Source organism: Ciconia boyciana, chromosome 17 (genome assembly GCF_034638445.1).
Source record: "Ciconia boyciana chromosome 17, ASM3463844v1, whole genome shotgun sequence".
Taxonomy (NCBI): domain Eukaryota; kingdom Metazoa; phylum Chordata; class Aves; order Ciconiiformes; family Ciconiidae; genus Ciconia; species Ciconia boyciana.
In genome coordinates, this window is record NC_132950.1 from 8,391,418 (window position 1) to 8,405,302 (window position 13,885).

Below are 13,885 nucleotides of genomic sequence, written 5' to 3' on the forward strand. Positions count from 1 at the left end.
AAACAGTTTTTTAGAAACTGAAATGGGATTTGGGATGAATATTTTGTTATCTGATCCTTCTGTACCAACTGAAGCATTAAATGGAAACAGTTTGATTACAGTTCCATGCCAAGTCATGCCCTCTCTTCTAACAAGTCACATATTAACTCTCTCATTGTACCTGCGTACTCCTTACACAGTAATTTCAATGCCCTCTCATTTCAGTGTTGCAATCTATTTCTCTGCAATTACTATTTTCATTGAAATCATTCAATTAATTACATAGCCTCCCTCCATGCACATGTTCTACATTCTTTATAGTTTTTGTGATTGTAAGCTTAACAAATCTTGTCTGAGTTATGTGTCATTTTCTCTTCTTTAATAGTTAATATTTAACTGAATTTTGTTAAGTGTGTAAGTATTCAGTCTGTTTTCAGATGAAGGATTAATGTTTTCCTGTAAATCAGTTTTTAAGTCTTCTGAGCACTGAAAAGCCTGGCAAAAAAATGCTTGAAAGAAGCAAAATTTATGCTTATTTTGGGGTACAAAATGGCAGGGGATAAAAGGGTGCAATTCACAATTTAAGTTGGATGTATTCTTCATTAAGTCCATTCTACTTCATGTCATTACATAGCTTCAGCAAGACTTAAACCCTTCCTTTTGGAAGGAAGGGTCACATCTGTAATAAATTATGGTCTCTCTTATTTAAACAGTAGCATTGTTATAAATATTTTCTTCCTGTATTTCTGTTTCATAAGCCAAATACTCAGCATTTCTCTTATTCTCCTAAGTAGCCACATGATGGGCTGCCAAGGCTGGTTTATCATTTGCCTTGGAAAAGACATCATATAATATTGCAAGATAAAACATTGGCAGACGGAGGTTTGATCTGTGGGGAAAAGAGGTAAGGGGGTTGCAGAATTTGTGCTAATAGATTGAGGCTTGAATGGGAGTACTACATGCAGAGCTCATACACAAATACCAGAGAATTCAGCCAGTCTTACCAGTAAGGGGCAGAGAACGGTTTATTGCAATGATCCTGTTTTTGCAAAAATGAGACCTGAGTCACTGATTTCATTTGAACTTTTTCAGTGCTTAGATTTTTAGCCACACCTAACAAATTTCCTTTGAATGGTTTTTATAAAACATTTATATTTGGATGTAGGTATAAATGTGGATGAACATCTAGCTGTCAAAGGGAGTTCTGATATCAAGGCATACCTGCCTTTCAGTGCTGTATCTGCAGGGACCATTCTTTTTACAATTAACTTGTCATCATAGCAAAGAAATCCATACAGCCTCTTACTGGGAATAACAAGGTTTTACTGGAGAATGCAGTATTTCAGGGCAAGACAGGAGTTTATGTAGACTGCTCCTAAGTAACAAGTACATAAGGAAAAGCAGCCAAAAATATTGCTAGAAACAGTCACCCGGGGCTGTGTCATACCATTGCAGTCCAGAGCACAATTAGGTGATGCACAGGTCAACTGACCATCGACAGGTTTCGGGGGGTACTTTTAAGCAGCTCCTATGATGTTGGTGTAATGGTGGATAATTTGCAACTGTTAATGTGTTTTCTGCTCAGTCCAAGTACCTAGGAATATATGAGGCTCTGCAGAGCACCTATAAGAGGCCTGTTGAAAAGTGGATTGTTATTTGCTCCAGGCAATAAAATGTATTTCTGGAGTGAGTGTGGGTAATGCCACACTGGGCTGTGGCCGTGCTGCAAGCCAGGAGCTCACATGCTCCATTCTAGGCTCTGCCCCTGACTCAGCTCTGTTGCCTTGGGCTCTCTAGGGAGAGTTAACTGAGCTCTTAATTCTCTCATTATAAAATGTGGAGGTTATTACTTGCTTACTTCCCCATACCAGCCTCACAGGGGGGTCAGTTAATGAGCATCTGTTAATGTGTGGAAATAAATGGTGTAAAAGTGCTGAAGTAGTAGTAGTAGTCCTGCTCATACAGTGGTGGCGTGGCTGCAGGTTGGTAATCTGCAGCTTTTTCTTACGGGATTGTGCTGTAAGGTTATAATAACCATTTTAGCAAGGCGCCTGTAGAGCACAGCTTCCATGTCTCCAAGGCACTCCCTGTGCTCCCAGTACTTGTAAGGTGCTCCAGAGCCCAGGACTGGGACTCCATGCCACTGCAGTTCTGTGCCACTGGAGGAGTTTCGTGCACCCCCAGGTACATGCAATTCATAGCATGCAGTGCTTGATGAGGGTGTTACATTCCCAGCTCCAGTTCATTATCCCCACTCATCTGCCACTCATTAAGAAAAAAAAGATACTGTTCCCTTCTTTAAAGCTTATTGGTTTCCTTACCCCCCCCCCCCCCAAATGTTTTAATCCCACTCGGTTTCCTGCAGCGGTGTCGGGAGGGTGAAGCACCACTCATGCTGCGCAGAGTGGCCTTTCTCCTGGGCCATTGCAGGCAGCAGCTGGAGCGTGAAGCTCCCGCTTGCAAGAGTTAATTGTTTCCAGCCTTCGCCAGTCTTGGCCTGGTCCTAGAAATCCGGCTGGATGCTGTCTGCTGCCAGGAGCCTCCCTCTCGCCCATCATGTGAGTAGTGTAAACAGGCTGGCAGTGCTGCCGGGCTAGTGGGAGGCTCGCTAGTGGGCCAAAGTTCAGCGGCTGCATCACAGCCCCGCGGCAGCGCCGGCTGAGCAGGCAGCGGCGGGGTTACTGCCGATCACCCCAGCTGTTGCTATAGCAAAACCATTGCATAACGCTCGCATTAAATCAGAGTGTGGAGGAGAGGAAGGCTAAACGATAAAGGTCGTGGCGTTATTGTACTCGTTTTGTTCATTGTTGCTGAGTCTTGCTTAGCTGTTGCAAATTGAGTTCCAAGCATAGTTCCTGGCTGGGCTGCTGTGGAAGCCCATTTGGGTTTTCACCAGCTGCAGAGAGAGAGTGGGGCCTGGCCTAGAGCTTGCTCGTGTGATCATGTAATTGGGGCATTCACATGAATGGGGCTGGCAAGACAGTGCCTGCAAGAGGATTATTTGCATGAGTAGAAACTTTGCACGTCAGTAAAATCTGTGGGATCAAGCTCACAGTTAAGATAGGTGTTTAACTTCTTGATACAAGCTGTCTTATAAAAGGAAGTGATTTGATGGTAGTAATAAAATTTGCACCCAGCTAGAGAGCTGAGGGCATCAGAACCTCAGTGTTATAAAGGGTGGGTACACCATGACTTCAAGAAGTAATGCTCCCATATCATTGCGTAGATCAAATGGATTGCAGGAGATGGTTGTTTGTGGGAGGCTGAGGAGTCAGGAAACCTCTTTTTGCATGGAATTGGTACAGGGAAGCTGGAATGTTGTGACATGGGAAGCTGCATTTGGAATCAGGCCATCATCCTCTGGAGATCTCTGCTGAAGTTGCATCTGCATTTACATAAGTTTTGGCATGAGAAATAAATGTCCACGAAGTGACTATTCTGTGCTTTCTCTTCCTAGATGATTAATTAAAATGGCTGAGGGATTGATTTGGCTACAAGCTTTCTCCTGAGGTTTCTGACTGCAGTTTATTTGTTATGTGGAATAGACCAAGGTCTGTCTCTTTGGTAGGAGCGGTTACGCTTTTGGCTCTCTTTCTCTTTGAGGGTCTGGCCCATGCCATTAAGTCAATGGCAAAGTTCTGTATGACTTACCTGGGTCAGAATCAGAACTGCAGTTTTTGCCTATACAGTATGGTGTATTTATCATTCCAAGAGCAAAGAGATTTATAATCAAGGTTGTGATGAAGTGACGCTAGATTTATTTGGCATATACAGGTTGTGATATTTCAGTCATTCGCCTCTGAAGGATTTTGCTGGCTGCTGTGAGAGACTTTCTGTTCCTTCCCCTTGGGTTTGTACCCTTTCCACTGTGGAGTCCTAGGCCTGTTATAATGTGTGTTGGGAACTTCATGTGCCAGTACTGTAGTAAAAGCCTAGCTAGGATTCCCTTTCCCTTCCTGCATTCCCCTTCCACCTGTGCACTTACTGCTCTTCTGCCAGGAGAGTGAAACCTCCTGCCCAGCAGTTTGAAACTGGAAGTCTGTCCTTCTTGAACCAGTGGTGCCAGGACTCGTGTTAGTTGGACATGGCTTCTTGGTGCATGGGTTGATGTACCCTGTCCCAAGCTCTGCCCTGCTGTGCTGTTCTTTTTTTCAAAGCATTTTACAAAACAAAAGAAATATGTAAGGGAGGAGTGAAGTCCTGTGGTCTGCTCCTCAGAGTCCTGTTTTTGCTGGTGATTTGTAATTTGGTTTTAAAACATAAGTTTTGATTGTGGGATTGCTGGGCTTTTTGTTCTCACTCAGGACAACTTAGACTGTCAGGCCCCAGGTGAATTCCTAGGCACTATGGCAAAGCCAATAATAATAATGCGGAAGCGAGCACTGCTATGAGCTATTCTGAGAACTGCCTGATAATTTCATATAGGCCTAATGATGCTCATTCCTTATAGTACAGATGTTGCTTTTGGGGAAATGTGGTCTGTGTTCTTCCCCTATTATTGTCAGAAATATCAGAGTGGCCAGAGACATCCTGAAGTGTTAAGTATTGAGCCCAAGGAGCTAGGTGTTAGTAGGGGCGAGTCCACCTTTCTTAGTTTCATGTCAGTTTATCCCTCCTCTGGGAGCTGACAAAGACAAGAGCAGATTGTTCTAGGAATGTGGAGCAAAATTCCCAAAGGCCACCAACTGCTATAGTCTGTGTGCGCTGTTCAAGCTTTCCACTGAGCATTTCCATCAAACATCTTGGCCTTAGGAAGGTGTTGAACTGAAGTGCTGCTATATATATACCTTTGCCCAGCAATTGTGCTCTAAGATCCCAGACAGTTGCGTGTTTGAAGATGTTTCTCCTATTAGAGGTCTACAGATGAGATTGCCAGATGTTGCTAATAGATCTGTTATTTGTCAGTCATTTGGGGCAAATACCAGAAATGCACTTTGCCAACAGATGCTCAGAAAAGGTTGGTGAATTCCTGTTTTCCTGAACTAGGTAGGGACTTTAATGGTCTACTTTCCTGCATACCTCTCCAAGATGTGAGTGGAATTGACTTCATTTCACACTGCAGTATTGTCTGCTGCCCAAACCACATTTCAGTGGGCCAGAGGAGGAACTGCTGACTCATAATTCAGCATGGCAGCCCCAAATCCCATGAGACTACTAAGTCTGGCCTCTGACTGATGTTTTCAGTGAACTCTGTTAATGGCCCCCAACAGATCACACAGAAGTCCAGCTTCTATAAAATGAAAGGGAGGCTTCTTGCCCAGCACTTGGCAAGTCACTACTGGCAGTCTGTAGTGCTGGAAACTGCTGGTTGTGCTAGAAACAGGCTAAATGGTGGCTGGCTGAAAATGTGTCACTGATGTGGGATCTGTGGGCCCCACTCAGTTGATGGGCACATAGTATATTCTGGTCACGTAATTGCTGTCAGGGACAAAGGGCTGTAACTGGCCTTGCCTTGGCATGTAGTGTATGCGCAAGAAGAATGCAACTCAAACATGAATGAAAGTTGGGAATAAAAAGTAGCATAAAACACAGCACCCAGCTTGAGGGTGAAAGGTAAGGGGGGGAACTGCTTTATTTTTTAAAGAATTGTCTTTAGGAACTTGAACTTAATTGTTTTGTTACTGCCAGTCTCACCAGGGATCCAGATGCACTGCATGGTTCTTGGAAACAACTTGTTGCAGACTTCTGCTTAAATTGAAGCTAGGACTTCTCAGCATAGGTTGGAGTGAATGAACTAGAGGCCCCTCCTTCCTCTGGCAGCTGAATTCAAAGCTGTGCATGACAGCAAGGTATTCGGTGCTCATTACCTTGTGTGATCAATCAATCAGTGATGATGACTAGGTTCTGATGTGTTCTTCACACTAGTTCCTGAGCACGTTCCAGCAGCGCAGTAGTAACATGAGTGTCACACATGGAGTGTGACACTTGCATGTGAGACTCACAGGTCTTGTTTCTCCTCTTGCAAAGTCATATGTTTGCAGAACAGCGTTGGGGCAGTGCTGCGTACTAAGTGCATGTCAGCCACGGATGTGATTTGCTGTGTGAGACCAAGGATCGGACAAGGAGTTGTAGACATACACCGGAAATCTTGTTCTCTACCAGTGTGACCCTCCTAGAAATCATGTTCCTTAGCTGCAGTATTGCATGATGACACCTTGCCACTACGTGACCAAAGCAAGGTGCCCAGTAGGTGACACACCCAAACCCCTGTCATGTGGTTTGGCAAACAGGGTGTCCATTGTTAGGATAACTTTTGGCCCAGATGTCTCAGCTTTCTTATGTGCTCTGGAGAGTCTGGGGAATATTAAACTTTAAATATTGCTGTGTTTCTGCTAAAAAAGATATGTTCCAAGGAGTATTCCTGGTATTTGCAGCTGAAAGCGAAGCGGTTTGTGATGACACTTGATTTGGGAGTCCATTCACTGTTTGGCACCAGCCCTCAAGGAAGTCCTAACTGCTTGAGAAGACATTATCCTTGTTGCAGAGTTCCTCTGCACTGCAGAGGCAGAGCTGTTCACTGTATCCATAATTTTGGAGCTTCATGCAGTCTTTTATATGTTTTGGGCCAAGCCTTCAAGTCAGGACTAAGATGTTGAATTTGATTCCATACTCCGTGGGAAGACAATGCAGGAAGTAAAGGACAGGTTTGGGGGGTTCCCAGTACCCAGGATTGCCAAGACATGTGTTTTAGATTTCGATCTAGAAATCAGAGAACAGACATAACACTTTTCTTAGAAGGATCTCAAACTTCTTTACATAGGTGTGAACATATAATTATTTCCATTTCGCAGGCGTGAAGAGAGGAAGATAGGAAAGTTGTGACTAAATCAGTGATCAATTCAGAATTAGTTGAGCTGAATTTTGTTTCCTGTCTTACACAGCAGGGCCTGATGCCCTCTCCAAACTAGTTTTTAAAAGTTGCTTTTTAAAACTAGCTTTAGCCACTGTAGTTTCTATGCATTTCTGTTCTTGAAAGGCACCATCAATTGTTTTTGTTTAAAGACACTGAATATGAACTTGTTCCTACAGAGCTTTGTGCTGTAATTTATCAACAAGGCGCTGAGGCACAGACGTCAAATGAATACCAGATTTCAAATTATGATAAGCAATTGTGTCATCTCTGTGAATAGACATTAAACTCTGCTGAGAAATCATCAATAATTCATTAAAAAAAATAAATGAGTACAGGGACATTTGGATAGGTCTTTGCAAACAAGCAGTCCTGTGTTCTGTAATAATTCCTGTGAATTTAAACCCAAAGGATGCTTATTTCTCAAACAGAAACAAATGATCATGCCCAAGTCAAAAAGTTTGTTCCCTAGAGATCTAATTACCATTTACCTTTGGGGAGTTATGGAGGTACTTGCAATATTATCTGTCAGAGGTGCACTGTGTTTTTTACATAGCTCAGTGGAGAAGCATGCACAGCTTGCCTGGACTTTTGAGCAAGCCTAGCAGAGTGCTCACTGTCTTTGTGTTCTTTCCCTTTATATGTGACTTCTGCCTGGTATGGCCACACTAGTGATGTCAGCACTTAACCTGGCATGTAAACTTATTTAATTTACCTTTGAAATTTCTATAAAGTAGGTCCAAACTTACACATTACAAAAGTTAAGGATGGGAGAAAAGGATTATGTCCATTCTGCTTTTTTTTCTTTTGTGAAATATTTGAAGTGTATTTTATTTTTAATATTCCAGTCGCTGACATTTTCACCACCTCTTTACCCTCTACTTACACCAAAACCTAAGATTCTTATTTCCAATCTTAAAATACAAATCTTGAATAATTTGGGTTTCTTTACTATGAGAAGGGAGAGGAAGCTGCTGGTGTAAAAATTTCAGCTTGAGCTTCTCTGTCATAGGTGGCTTTTCATTTGACAGTTAGCATCCTGGTTTAGTCCATTCCTCTCCTAAATTGTAGAATGTTACATTCCAATAAGAACACAGCATCTCTTCTCTGTATAACATGATGTTGCAAGAAGCTGATAATTTGTCTAAGTGGGCTCTTTTCAATTGAATCAGAGATGTACATGCAGCTTAACAGCAATATTTCCCTCCTGTCTGTAATTGGCCTTTATAGGAAGATAAATTTATAAATAGTTATTAATGTAAGGATTTAGAGGCTCTGCTTCAAGATCTAGGGCTAGCCTGTCTTAACTTATCTTAGCATAATCTCAAAAATAAAAATTCTCTGCTCTACTTTAGAGAGCATGAAATAATTTCTGTTTACACAGTTTTTTCAATTACTTTGATGCTATGATATAAAGGTCACTGATTGCCTCTAGTCATCACGTGGCTTTTTCACTAATTGTGCACTCACGTCATTTTGTTCTGTGGGATCTTTTGCTTTTTGATCCCGTTTCAATTGCCCAGATGTTCATTTCATACAGTTAACTTTATACAAAGGGCATCCTTTGTTCCAACAAACACATTGCGGTCATTGTACTCAGCTGGGAACCTAGTGCACAGCAGTTCACCTGTTTCCTATGTAATCCACCATCAATCTACTGACCTTTGTGCTGATTTAATGTAAAATCATTCACTGGGGAGAGGAGGGATAAGGAGGAGAAATTATGCAAAAATGTTTCCTGGTCCCTAGCCTTGGATTGATTAAGGTCATGCTGCAGGATAAAAAGGCAATAAGGAGTGGGAAAGCTCTTTCATCTTGGCCCTTTTGGTGTGTAGTGGAATGGAAAATCATGTTAGTACCTTGGAAGTTTTGCTCTGGTGTCTCAGAATATACTAATGGAGACCTAAGCATCTTCCAGAAGGAACCCAGTTCCACTCCTCTCCCTTCCCTACTGCCACCTATAAAGGCTTCATGTCAAGGCCGAGGGGGTGCTTGCCAGTCCCCGTCAGGGTAACTGTCGCATAGTGAGAGGCACTGCTTCATAATGCACCCAGGGGCCTGAGGATTGCCCGATTCAACAGATTTCAGGAGGGACAGATCTCAAGGTTATTCTAACTGCCAGTGTCCCATATAGGACAGCCCATTTGCTGTTTGTTAAGCCACGTGGACATTGCGTAGACTAACTGTTTAGTTTAACTTAACCTTTAGAGCAGTCATGAGAGCTTAGTTCATGAGCAGAACAAGTTCCATGGAAGGCTTTGAAAGAAGATTGTACGTATAAATGGACTGGCTGTTGCTAAAAGGTCTGTAGAAGATGAGCAGTGGAAAATTGGACAGAGTTTGCAGCAGTATATCATGTAAGAAGGGTGTAACTTGGCAATATATATCTGTGAAGGTTTTTAAATCTCTGTCTGGGCCAAAAGAGACCTTCCAAATGACAGGAATCTAGCCATCTTGAGCCCAAACGTTCCTAGAAAGATGACCCTACAAAATTGTCCAGGCTACTGGCAGGGATAGCATTACTGGCAACATGCACAGTATTTTAATGGCCAAGGCTGAGGCATAAGAGGAGCTACGCTCCACAGCCCACAGCAGGCAAGAGGAGGAGGCCTGGAGAGGAGCTGGCATCAGGCAGTGATTTTTAACATTTCTTTCATTCAGCCAGCTGGGCAAGATCTGCACAAGGTTGCTTTTTGGTTTAACATGCTGATGTGATTTGCTGTGGCCCCCTTGTAGCTCTCCAGTACCTGGGCCAGGATATGCAGGACATCCACCGTATTCTTCCTACGCAAACCTTGGGAAGGGGAACTGCAGATGCCAGTGTCTGCTCTGTCGGCTCAGCTTGGCAAGGAGGAAAGCAAGGAGAAGGACAAAACCAGGGATCCATCCAGTTCTCACTACCAACAGTGGATGGTTAAATAGAAAGGTATCGGGTTTTGTTTTCAGAAAATGATGTTTCCCATGACTGGTCCTGCTGAAATCAGTAAGCAGAGACAGACACAACTCCATACTGCAGCAACTGCAGCACCATAATTCTCTCTCTCTTCAGTCTATAGATCCCTTGGCACAGCTGTAAATTCCCTGTACAGTGCACAGCATGGCTTTCACTGAAAATAGCTGGAAAGACAACATTTCTGGAGCCTTACTCCATTAAAAATATTTTTTTTGCTTCTTCTATGCATCTCCCTATTTTTCCTTGGTCAACAAGGGCTGCATCCAAGCAGCCACCTGCATTCAGTATCAGTCATGTGGAATGCCCATAAACATCACTTCCAGACAGTAATAGTTTGGTGGAAATGAGGCCAAGTGACCAAACCCCTCTCCCCTTCCCACCAGCACCCTCCAGCAGTGTGACCTGGGAGGCCTCTCCAGTGCAGGATTCATATCTTGATCTGTCACAGTGACCGACAGCAGCAACAAGGAGCTCTCTGGGGCAGAGGACAGGGAGGGCGGGTGTGGGGAACCGTGTCTCCTGGGACAAGCTCCAGTCTGCTCCAGGGAATGTGCTAATTTTCACTCCTTTATAGTCCTTTATCTCAGCCCTTCGACCTTGAGCTTAGAGGCATTATCTGCCTTAGTCAGAAAGGCAATGTGGAGTTAACCATTTAAATGCTGAATGTTTCTGATAATAAATCCTGAAGGTAAAAACACAATTAATGCAATTTATTTCAATAGTGTGGCAAGTCAGTGGACTTTTCAGGTTTGGTGAGGACTGATTTATGGTATTAGGAAAAATATTTTGTACTGAATAGGTGATTTTGTGAACTACAGCAGTTTTCAAAGTTTGTATGCCCCTACAAAGTTCCTAGGGCACGTAGAGACCTCCTGTAAGGATGTATCTTGTGTGCGTTGCTATACGGTGTATATGAACTTGGTTTTCTTAGTCACCTTTTCATCCTTACCTGGGCCCAGTTATTGATATCCAGAGCACAGGCAGAAAGTTATTGGTCTGATGCTTTCAATGGGGTCCGTACTATCATGGTAACACTTAAATTTTCGACTTTACAAAGTATTATACAAACACTTACCAAAAAAGAAAAAAAAAATAAGGGCTGGAGCAATCTAGATTAATGTATTGCCTGTTCTGCTACTGACTTCTCTGGGTGACTTTGGGCATGTCATTTAACCTGTATGTCACTTTTCGTGTTTGCAGAATGAGCTAAGAATACTTCAGTGGGCCATCGTGGCTATTAATGAGTTACGAATGTGCTTATGTACATGTGTGTCTTGTTTGGCAAGATCAGCTTCTCTGTCTTTGATGCCTGCAAATATTATGCAAGAAAAATAATTCATTTTCCTTACCGGGAGTGAGTGGTCCCTCCATGTGCAGCAGTAAGTGGGTAGAAGCAGAATTTTTTGCAGAATATTTCTGCTTAATCAGTTCAGTGTTCATGGAGTTAATTTGCTCATGCCTTCAGATTGTTTTGTTTCCAGGGATTCTAAACCGTTGCCTCCAGCTGTTCATTTCCATTGAACGAGGGTGATCTTTATCTGTCTAAACTAGTTAAAACCTGCTCCACTACCCAGCAGCCTTTTTGGAGACAGCCCAATAAAGCTGAGTGCAGCGGCTATGACACCAAAGCCTCCTGGACATCATAAATTCCAAGCCCTACTATTTTTTCTGACCTCTCACTGTTGGAGCACCCCTCCTGTTTTAATGGGACTCTTCAATTCCTCCACAGCTCCATTTAACCCCTGTCTAAAAAGAGGAATGATATTTGCATTGTAAGTGGCCAGTGAAGAGTCTGTTTTAGACTAATTTACTACTTTAATATTATCAGATTAAGCCTCGACATAACCTCAAAGGTACCATTTGAACAACTGAAGCACTGTTAGACTTGCACTTAGACTCTGCTCAGTGTGCATGTTGCTTGGGATGTTTTAGTTGAAGCATATTTTTAAAATGTGCTCCATTTGAAGCTTGCTGTGACATGGTGGGACTTGTAATACCTTCGGGGTCAACAAGGCCACTTCCTCTTCAAACATGAGATGTGAAAGTTTTTGTCTTGAGCAGATGAGATGCAGGTTTGTTAAGCTGATGTACCACCAGATGTACCAAACCACCAGATGTACCAAAGAATCTTTCCTATGATGGAATTCAAATGCCATGTGTACATCAGGCAAAGATGCTGTCTATACAAGAGGGAACTGCTAATGACAACAAAAATTTCTGTTGTTGGAAATACTGCTACAGGCACCATAGCTAGAATGTGTACACTAATGTAGAAATGCCTTCCCTTGTTGCTGGGGTTTCTAACAGCACATTAATTTGGCCCGTGCTGAACAGGAGTACATAACACAACAGGTAAACTAATGGTCAGTTTGTACTTTAGCTCTTCTTTCTACTACTACTACTACTGCTAACAGCAGTGGGAAAATTTGCGGCCAGAAGACCTCTCATGAAGACCCAGGCTGAGCTTTACTTTGGAGCGTGCCAAGGAGACATTTTCCTGTTTTGTTGCAGATGTTATCGTCCTTGCTGTCTGGGGAGTCAGCAAGGCGTGAAGAGTATTGGGAAGAAGCGCCCCTGCTCTCTGCAGCAAACAGCTGGATCAGTTCAGATCCAAACCCGTGTGTCTGTGTGAGAAGGCTATGTAGTCACTTCTCTGCTAAACCAGCTCACAGCAATTATCAGACTATCAGAAGACAGAAAAAGTCTGAGAAAAAGACCAGTTTAACATGTCATTATTGGTCTTAAGCAGCTGTGTGTTATCCTGTTGTTACTAATAACCTTTTTAACTTTGCAAGCAATGTTTTCTTGGCACCATTCAAACATAATGACTGGGGGGTCAAATTCAGCTCTCAGTTGTGTAAGTATGGAATAATTCTGTTGGCTGCCTGGTGTTATTTTGCATTTGGCTCATGGTCCCTGCCCCTAGGAGCCTGCAATCTAAAATACCCAGGCAGAGTATTCAGTCACTGTATGCTTTGCATACCCAGTTGATATGCAAAGCATAAAATAAACAGATTAAGAACTACTATCCAATCCATGCAATATAATTATGGTCCTGTTGTCCTCTGGTTGAGGTTAATGGGTTATTCCTGTATAAATGAGAGGAGGATTTTGCTTGTTACTTTTCATATGTAATTCACCAGTAGATTACGATTGGAAAGTCTTTCAGGAAAATGTGTTTTAAAAGGGGTTTTAAATAAAAAGAGAAAGAAATTTGATTGGGATGAATAGAGCACAAGAATCACTGAGCAAAGCAGATGTTGCTTAAAGTAAAGCAGCCAGGAAATCTACCTTAATGGTAAGAAGAAAGGGAGACCTTGGCAAATCTATGAGGAGGGTGCTGGAACTGCTGTTTCCCTTTCAACCTTCCAATATACAAGCTTGTAAGACTCCTAAGTAAGGTTCAGTGGTTTTATATGGTAAATAAATTTATCTTGATTTCATCTGCTGAGAAGAGGATCTCTCTCTTCTAGCACCGTCTTTATAAAGTTCTCAGCAGTGAAGTGACTAATTGTGCTTCTCATTTTTAGGGATCTTCCGGATAATCCTGCTGTTGAATGGGACACACAGCTCCTCGCCGCCTTTGTGTTAAAGCATATAGAAGCCAATAACATCAACCTGGTAATGTGAAACTTTCTACAGCATAGGCAATTTCCACATTACTTTTGAGCTAGTGTTATAGGCTTTTTCCTTCCTTCTGACAGCTTTCTTTGAAGTCTTTAAAGTTAGGATTTTGCTTCTGGAGTCTCTGTGAAATAGCCTAGGAGAAGGAGAAAGTATACTTACACATTTTGAAATATTTGCTTTATAATGTTTATCCATTTCTCTAGCTAGATCTTATGAAGCCTCTTTTGGGTTGTAGTGCCACCAACTTTCACTGAAGTAAAAGCTTCAAACTGGTTAAAAACTGCAAACTCTGTTGGAACTAGTAAGTTTCACTGTAGTAGATCTTGGGGTTCATTAATTGTAGAAGACCCTCTGAATAAGCCCAGCTGAATTTCAGGTCTGAAATGATACCTGAAAGCAATTCTGCATTTTGTAGTTTAAGACTTTTTGTGACTATTTGTACAGCTCCTATATCTTGACAATAAAGACATGGTCAT

General features: G+C 42.4%; 1 protein-coding gene across 1 annotated transcript in view; it reads left to right on the forward strand.

The window, feature by feature from the left end:
- PIGL (phosphatidylinositol glycan anchor biosynthesis class L) overlaps positions 1 to 13,885 on the forward strand; it is a 77,501-nt gene that overhangs the window by 28,607 nt on the left and 35,009 nt on the right. Inside the window, exon 3 of the mRNA XM_072881745.1 lies at positions 13,313 to 13,403. Within this exon, the coding sequence (XP_072737846.1) occupies positions 13,313 to 13,403 (91 nt within the window). The remainder of the gene's footprint in view (positions 1 to 13,312; positions 13,404 to 13,885) is intronic.